This window comes from Prosopis cineraria, unplaced genomic scaffold, assembly GCF_029017545.1.
Source record: "Prosopis cineraria cultivar Desert tree isolate PC_DT_omini unplaced genomic scaffold, ASM2901754v1 PC10, whole genome shotgun sequence".
Lineage (NCBI taxonomy): Eukaryota > Viridiplantae > Streptophyta > Magnoliopsida > Fabales > Fabaceae > Prosopis > Prosopis cineraria.
In genome coordinates, this window is record NW_026555341.1 from 8,185,501 (window position 1) to 8,195,089 (window position 9,589).

Below are 9,589 nucleotides of genomic sequence, written 5' to 3' on the forward strand. Positions count from 1 at the left end.
ACATGAAAACCTATATCACACCTCATGGCAATTTGGAAATCCTTTTCCTTCAATGCGTTAGGTTCTAGCAACAACATCAAAACCTATAGATTTTAAGTTGACTGATCCTATGTGGACTTCCCCTCCCAGACTAAATTAAGTTGAAGGTTGATGGTTCTATCTATTTAGTCAGCTCAAGGAGTGATGATGTCATTACAGACCATCTAGGAACTCGAATTGCTAGGTTCTCTTTTAATTTGGGTTAGTGTAACTCTTTAAAGGCTGAATCTTAAACTTGTTCGAAAGACTTACAATTTGCTTAGGACATGGGCTTTAAAAAGGTCATGCTTGAATCTCATTGCAAAATCTTAATAGATGCTATTGAGTTTGATCCCAAAAAACTCTCCCCTCACAACCTTGTCATCCTTGAAATTTCAAAGCTTCTCAATAGCAACTGGGAGGTTAAGACTTCTCAAATGTCAACTTCAAAACGTTGTGGCTGATTGTCTTGCCAAAGAGGCACTAAACACCTCTTCTTTTTTCATAGTATCCCTTACTTTGTTAAGGATTTAGTGCTCAAAGATTGTATGGGATCTCAATCCCCCTTTCTATTTAGTTAATTAATACTATTGGCCTTTGCCCTCTTTTCTACCCCAAAAAAAACAGTTGCACTTTGAGAATATCAATTTTACTATAAAAACTTCAAAAATCCTGATTTACCTTTCCTACTGTCAAATATTTGATCAGAGAGAGATTTAATTTGAATGTTATATCCATAAGATAGATACTTTAATATAAAACATATGAAAAGCAAAAAAAAAAAAAAAAAGATGTTAATACACTTTAAATTAATTCTAATTTTTTTCAACTGCTAAGTATATATCTATTTCTAAAAAATATAGTATACTCAATTTTTTATAGTATATTATTTTGCACGTGTAATACTATTACCGTCGTATTGTTTAATAGTGACATTGCGAGCAATAGAATAGATTTTGTATAGTTTGTTATTCACTTTTTTGTATGAAATTGGAAATGAATTATAAATTATGATAATGATATTTTTATAACATATATATTTTGATGATTTTCTAGATAAATTGATGATTTCTATTCTTTGTTGGTAAAATTATTGACATCTTTCCAGAAAACCCCAATAAACTTTCATAACCTTATTTTGTTTTTAATTTTGACATCAATTGAAAACCCTCCAAACGACAAAATAAATATAATAAAATAAGACCAAAAGAAACTCAGTAAAACTTTGATTAGTCAATGCGTTATTTGGTAATCGAGGGTAAAAAAATGCATTTTCACTTTTCAGGTAAATTAAATAATTATAAAAAATACTGTCTATAAAACCTTTTTTAAAAACACAAATTCACTTGTGCCTTCCATCATCAATTTGTTTATGCCAAAGCTCTTGACTAAATAATTTTTTTTAAGAGGTTGAGGCATGTCCAAGGTTGATGTTTACCAACTTCGTCCGAGTGATGTGACTCTCTCTCTCTCTCTCTCTCTCTCTCTCTCTCTCTCTCTCTCTCTCTCTCTCTCTCTCTCTCTCTCTCTCTCTCTCTCTCTCTCTCTCTCTCTCTCTCTCGCGGGTGGGTGTGTTTGTGTGGGTGCCTTCATATGTCTATAATGGCGGATATACTTGTCTTTTTTGTTGTAGATATTCATTTCATCATTAGACATTTTTATGTCTAATTCAGTGGTGGCTTGAGGGAATGCCTAGAAATTCCTACTATTTTTATATGTTGTTTAATGATATAATAAAACTCTTGTTATATTGAATAGATATTAGGTCAAGTGAAAGGATTTATTTTTTTATAAGGGTAAATATATCTTTTAATCATTGTACTTTATTTACGTTTTATTTTTATTTTTATACAGTTTTTTATATTTTAAGCCCTTACACTTTTATTTTTTATCATTTTAAATCTTTTCAAATGTCTCTATACTTTACTCATAAAGGGATCGAAAATAATAAAAAAAAAACAAGAATGTAGGAACTTAAAACATAAAAAAAAATATAAAAATCAAAAACAAAATATAAATAAAATACGGAAATCAAAAGTTATATTTACCTTCTTTATAATATAATAAACTAAAGTTTAAATTCTCCTTAAAAAAGTGACTTACAATCAAAAGCCAACTATATTTAAAATATGATCATCTCCCGTTAAAAAATACACATTAAAAAGCTGCGCTCCAAAAAAAAATATCACAAAAATGATATTATCAAAATTTTGAAAATAAACCTTCTATAATGTTTAATATATTTTGACGTCGCTTCAATAGAAAATGAAAATGAAGCGGGGGAAATAAATCATGAAAGGCATTAATGCTTTTATCGTCCCAGTGATGACGATGAGTAGATCATGCAGCAATCGTGTGAAAATTAATTGCTGGAAAATCATTGAAAGAACATAACATGTCACCAAAATCAATATATGCAAATTTGTCACGGAAGGGGAAAAAATAGAGAATAAAACAGGCCCTTATCAGCTTATTCACTCGAATAAAAATTCTCTCCAACATTTTTCTTGCCAGAAAGGAGAACAGCGGAGGGATTCTGTGGTACAGCTACAAGGTCACAACACAATCATTTGATTAAACAATGAACCAAGAAAAACAAATGCACCAAAGAACAAGAAACAGGAAAGCTCCCAGATTACATCTTTAAACCTATACAAGATATTCTATGTTACAGAACGTGCATTGGATATATAGGTGTGAAAATCTAGTTTAAATTCTAAAACCCAAGCCTGGCCACCTCTTTGCCCCTTCCTTCCTTGTCCTCTTTGAGCTGGGATCGATGAGATTTTCCAGAGATTTCGCTTTCCTGTCTCGTGTCTTGCCTGCTTCTTTCAGAAGCTCAGCCAGCCTTCGCTTCTCATCCTCAAAATCAGGATTTGCTATTCCTAGCTTTTCTTCCCTCAATTTAAGGACATACTCCAAGATCTCAATTGCATCTCCCACTCTGAAGAACACCACCATCAAATTATGTTAGGAACTAAAGATGTATGGTTCAGCATCAAAGAATCCAAACCTTTGCACCATGGATTTAAGCAGCATGAAATTACAGAATTTAAGCACCATCAAATTACTAAACTTATTTGAAAGACGTTAGATGTATTCAATAAATAAATTATACCACAGACAAAACATTAGAAGCAGTACTGTAAATCGAGTTTCATTTTCACCCAAATAAATAAATAAATCCTGCTTCATGTCCGTGATGGAAGCCAGGTATAAAAGATGAGACAGCTGAACCACCAAGCAATACACAGATTCTTAACAAAGTCTTGGGATATGAGTACCAAACCAATAATGATCAAGTCGGGCACAGAATCATCAGCTTCAAAATCGAAAATTAAATGAAATCAAAATTCAAAAGCTTTCAAATTCGATTTCCGAAGATACACCTCATGCAAAAATAATACAGCATCAAAGATAGAGATACATGTTCATAAAATTCTTCTTTCACTGTTCCAGTTTTGAGTGGACGTGTTTTGTTTTATTCTTTTTGGAGGGTGTTCGAGATGTCACATCCTTCAGTTTACACAGACACACAAGATCTGCAACCATCAAGCAAAGCATATTATCACAGGCCATTACTCTCACTCCATAAAACTAGCTCAATGAAATGTGCAGTGCACCCATTTATATAGTCAAAACCCTCTCCAAGTCCCTCTAATGTGGGACCTAACAGCTCCCTTAACCAATCCATGATGCTCCCGTCACGGGCGGCCAGCTAGAAGAGCTCACCGACTAGGCAAACTCAATAGTTCTAATACCACTTTATCACAAGGCTATCACTCTTTCTCCAAAAAACTAACTCAGTGGGGTGTGCAACGCACCCACTTATATAGGCAGGATCCTCCTCAAATCCCTCTAATATGGGGCATAACAATATGGTACCCAAAAAATGACACCACTTAGTTTGCTGACTTGAACTCGTAAGGCTATCACATATCACAATACTATCCTTGATAAACTTTAAATTGATAGATGAAATCAACTAGAAGAAGATTACTTTAATCCACCAGCAAACAAGAATAACTTATGGAAACACTTATTTAACAAAGCAAGGATGTTCTATAAATGACATCACCTTCCCATAGCATCATAAGTTGCAGCAAGATTGCTATATACACCAAGAGTATCTTGATGGCATGGACCACACTCCTGTTCAAGAATTGCCCTAGCTTCTTCAAATAGTTCAGCAGCCTCATCTATCTTGAATAGTTGTACACATGCCAATCCCATCTGGTTCAAAACAACCCCAAAAAAGGCAGACTTCCTTTCCCCACTGGCTCTAAGTTTTGCCACAGCACTCTCAAAAGAGTTCCTTGCTTCTTCATACCTCCCAATCATGTAAAACATCACACCCATTCGTGCTTCTATGCCAGCAATTGTGCTCTGCTGCCCTGGCTTATCCTCCAATAATTTCATTGCCTTTTGCAGGAGTTTCAGAGCCTCTTCTGGCTCATCCACAGATTCAAAATGGCTGAAACTTCTGTCAACCCAGTAGCTATCTCTTCTGGTGTCGTTCCAGGAACAGGTTTTGAATATATTCTTAGAGCATTTTCACAATAGGATTTGGACTCTCTTAATTTTCCAGTTCTGTGATACAAATCAGCAAGGCGTACAAAAACAGATGCCACTGAAGGATGGTTTTCCCCCTTTGATGATTTGAAGACAGTAAGGGCCTTCTGGTAGGAGAAGATAGCTTCATCAAAGCGACAAAGAGACATATAGATGTTCCCAATACTGACATCAATGGAAGCAACTTCATTGTCTTGTCCATTTGCAATCATTGCCATGCTGGCAAGGACAAGGTGCTCAAGAGCTGACTCATAATCTCCCTTTGCCTCGCATACAAGTGCTATAAGCCTTCTATCTGCTGCTTCTTCAAGAGATGCAGGTTCACTGTGTGCTCGGTGAATCTCAAGAGTTTTTTTGCACAGTTCCTCTGCTTTATCAAACTGCATTGCTTGAACGTTGGCCTCAGCTAAGTATCTGCCATATAAAATACAATTTTGATTCAATTAGAAAGCTCATTTAAAAATTCAAGCCTCATATTACAACTGAACAGGTATCTTGCAGCTACGAGTATCCCCAAGTGCGGGTCTGTAAACACTTGACAAAGTTGGTGATGGGGAATGGCAGATATATATGTCTAGAATATATCAATTTACTACATTTCTTGCACATCTAGCCTTTAGACCAAAAGCAAAACTGAACAAACACAAAAGAATAGTGGATTGTGGGAAGTGACAAACATCTCCCAGAAGATGCAACTGCTCAAGATTATTTTCAAGATAGTTGAAATATGCTCTGATGACTTCTCGTTATAAATACTTGTGAAGACCGCTTGGTAACAAGCGCACGCATACTCACAGAGGAAGTCAGGTAGTTGAGTTTTTCCAGTAATACTAAAACGAAGTCTAAGAAATCAAAAGGGTTTTGGTAATCCACATAAATTTCCAGCTTTGAAATTAAAATTCATAATTGCTTGCGTGTATAATTTTTATACAACGAGAATGTGCAAATTACACACCAAAGTGCGTCGAATGGGAAATATAATAAAAGGCACGAAAACTAACAGACCTGCAAGTTTCTCCGACTCTTGGATCCGTCTCACCCAATGCTTCGATCTGAATTTTCAGGCCTTCGTCATAGCATGAGATCGACTTGTCGACTTGCCCAAGCATAGAGAAGGTATCCCCCAATTGCATATAACCAGAGAAAGCAGCAAGAGCGTGATCCGCACCCCTGGCGACGTCGGGAACCTGGATCGCCCGCTCGAGCACCGGCACGGCCTCCTCAAACCTGCTTAAGCTACAGTATATAGCTGCCAGGACGTGCAAACTCATGGCAAGGTCCAAGCTGGGCTCCCCTTCGACCGCACATCGCTCGAAAGATTTGGAAGCCCGAATGGCATAGTCAAGAGCCTTGGCAGGACCTTCGCCGGAGGCGATAGTATCTCGGGCGAGCTTGAGAAGGAAAGGACCGAGATCGGGGTTGTCAAGGGAAGCCTCGGAAAGAGCTGGATTAGGGGAATCAAGGAGCTTCTTTTTGCGATCCGGCGAGGGTTTGGCACGGGAAGGTGACGGAGAAGGTGGTCTCTTGGGAAGTGGAGACGGTGTTTTGACGTTAGAGGAGTCAGATCTCTGTGGAGTTTGAGCTTCCGGCACTGCGATTCGAAGCGGAGTAGCGTCCGGTGGCGTTTTAACGGATACCAAACCAGGCATGGTGGCCGTGATCGTGGAAGAAGTCGGAAAACCGAAATTGGGATCAGATCAGAGGCACAGAGAAGATTATGAGTTTCAGTGACTGAAATCTATAAAAAAGCTGAGCAGACAGACAAGTGAAACTTTAATTAAATTAAAATTTAAATACGGGGTTGCAAAAAAGGGGAATAAGTAAATAAATAAACAGGTGAGGATTATAAATGTTGAGGATAACACAAGTAACGATTAGAACACGGCACCATTCTCAACCATATTTGTGAGTTTTGGGTTTTGCAGATCAGATGTCTCTGCTATCAAAGTATGAGGGAGGTTTCACAGTTTCACTTTCACCTGAACATGTCATTAATGACACTGTACAAGGTCATTTCGGTAATATCACTGCTCTCTTTTCTGCGTCGGCGAGGGGATGGGGGTGAAATGATAAGCGTAAACGGGAAATCAACCATTTTATACGTTTTCCCCCTTTCTATGGGGAGTTGGAAAGTATCTGCCTTTTGTATTAATTTTAATTTTAATTTATTTTTTTCTATAAAAATTTTAATTTTAATTTATGATTATTAGATTAATTTTGATTATCAACAACAATATTTTTTTCAATATTTTTATTAATGTTAATTATGCTATTTTTATAATTATTCTTTTTGGTTTTAACAAACGGTGATTATTTTTATAATTATTTAATATACAAAATATTATATTTCTTCCCTTGTGATGGATGCTCTATAAAAGATATTTCTATTCTTAGAAGTTAGAAATCTTAATGTTACACTTCTAATGAATTTTTTAGTCCTGTAATGAATTTATATAATTCATTATGATATTTTTGTTGCTTAGTAAAAGTTGTCTTTGTTTGAAATATAATTAGGTACTTTTACTTAATACACATCCACAAAAAATAAAAACAATTAGATGACTGAGATTTAAAATTTTTTCTAACTGTGTACATTAAATGCATGGGGAATGGTCCATACTAGTGAAGTATAGTAGTAAAAAGCAAGTAATTTTAATATAATCTCAGAAGCATCATAGGTAAAAAGATATTAATTACACTTAGATTTTGCAAAACACGCCCTATATTTGGAATATATGAAGTAGAGTAACAACTAGATTGTAACTGTATCTTCAGACATAAATAGTGAAAGAGTTTGACTTAGCTTCTTAATTACTAGTAAAGTAATTATATTTTGTACATATTTTTAATTTCTCTTTAATAGCATATTTATAAAGAATTATAATTTTCTTTTTTTTTGGGGGGGGCTTTAATTTATCCAATATCATGCAAAGTTTCTATTCGAAAAATCATTTGATAAAAAGGTGTGTACATATATAATAAAGTATAATCTCAATAATTAATTGAAAATAGTTTCGGAGAGTGAGATAGGTGTACCAATCGACCAGATATTCACTCGTGAATCGCATTGGCCATAATTTCATATCAACGTTCATCCCTCCAATACATAAAATGAACAGTAAAGTAAAAGGCAAATCAACATCAATTATTGTTCAACTAATAATGATATCATTCCGGATTTAGTTGCATTTGTTTATTAGAGAGAGACACACAGTCACAAACGGATGTGAACAATTAATATTTAGCTACATTTACACTTTATAAAGTGATTATGTACACATCAAGTTATAAGATTATCCGGGTTCCTTGAAAGTTATTAACTTCTCAAAAATTTTATGCATCGCTTGTTTAATATTTTATTTCTCAAAAAGTTAAACATATTTTTAAAATAGATATACTGATTTTTAATATTAAAGACATAAATATCTCTATTTTAAATTTTAGAGGTTCAACTTTAGAATATATTTTTTGATTAACATAAAGCACTTAGTGCCTGTTTCAATTTCAATTGGATGTAATTAATTATAAAAATAATTGATTAATATAGTTAATTTTAATTATAATTGATTATGTTATAACACAATATGTTTGAATATTAAAATTAATTTTAACTGCATAAATTATCATAAAAAATATTACTTTTTAAAATTAGATAATTAATAAAATTGTATTTAATATTAATAAATTTGTTAAAATTTATTTAAGAAGTAAAATATACTATTTAATAGTAAAATTGAATATGTAAACAACCTCCCAAAGCTTATTTCAAAACCTAATTTTAGCTCAATAATCAATTATCATACAAAATTAAATTATTAATAAATTATATATAATATTATTAAATTTGTTAAATTTTATTTAACACAGTTATAAAATATTGACAAATTAATATGGTAAATGAGAACCAGAAACAGGTATGAATAGCTTTAAAAAAATTGATTTTAGCATGTTAAGTCGATTATGGTAATTATAGGATGTTTGGCTAATTTTGTTTTAAAAATCGATCAAACACCAAAAAACTGATTCTGGACGCAAAACAAACAGGCACTTAGGAGTTAGGATGCATGCTATGCTGTGTCCTACTTTTACTAAGAAAGTTATTTCAAGTTTCAACTTCTAAAACTCCTTGGCCCCCTTACAAAAAAAACAAAAAAGAAAACAAACTTCCATGAAACTTCAACTTTTTTATTGAATGAATGAAGCAGAAACAATTCACTTATTTTTTAAGGAAGTTTTATTTCCCCTAAACGCGAAGTGATCCCTAGTTCGTGTTAAAAAGCCAAAGTCGATATTAGAGATTCATAGTTTTTTTTTTTTTTTTTAGATCAGAGAGATTAATAGATTATGCAGCTGAACATTTGCAATCATGGTATTGCATTTATTATCCCTTTTGCAATTAAATAGACAGATCCTAGCTTAATTTATGCCACTATAATAATAACTGCACGCTGGAAGTTAAATATAATTTGTATTTAAGTGCACGTTGAGATTGATAATACATATATTTGATTAAAAAAAAAGATTGATGATACATATATGATATATGAGCTTACAATATGTACTCGTGCGGTAGTCATGCAAACTGCTGATTTTAACGAGTAAGACAGCTGGAGCCTGGATCTACCCCCTGACAGGTTACGCAATCATTAAGATTATTTTTTGGACAATACACAACAATATGATTTCTTTGTTAAAAAATTGAGAAACAAATAAATAGAAGGAAATAGATAAATAAATTAAGAAAAATACAGTAATGATTGGAGCCCCCCCCAAGCCCGGCAAATATCTTTTTATTGTAGGTAACTATGTTTAAAATATAATTAAATACTAAAAGCGAAAACCTTTGTTGATAGGAATTGAAGTATTTTGTTTGACATGTTAAGTGAAAAAAATATCCCTAGTCCATCTTTTATCTACGGAGAATTTCAATAAAAAAAACCTTTTGATTACACTTATTTTAATTTGAAGTCTTTAAAATTTTAAAATTTTATTGCAGTCT

At 33.4% G+C, this 9,589-nt stretch overlaps 1 protein-coding gene across 1 annotated transcript; it reads right to left on the reverse strand.

Annotated features, from left to right (window-relative positions):
• Window positions 1-2,461: 2,461 nt before the first annotated feature.
• LOC129322706 (protein KINESIN LIGHT CHAIN-RELATED 1-like) lies at window positions 2,462-6,552 on the reverse strand. The gene is given in 4 exon segments (XM_054969041.1): window positions 2,462-2,962; window positions 4,097-4,487; window positions 4,490-5,004; window positions 5,596-6,552. Coding segments are annotated over 4 exon segments (1,785 nt in total). The 5' UTR covers window positions 6,240-6,552; the 3' UTR covers window positions 2,462-2,727.
• Window positions 6,553-9,589: the final 3,037 nt, after the last annotated feature.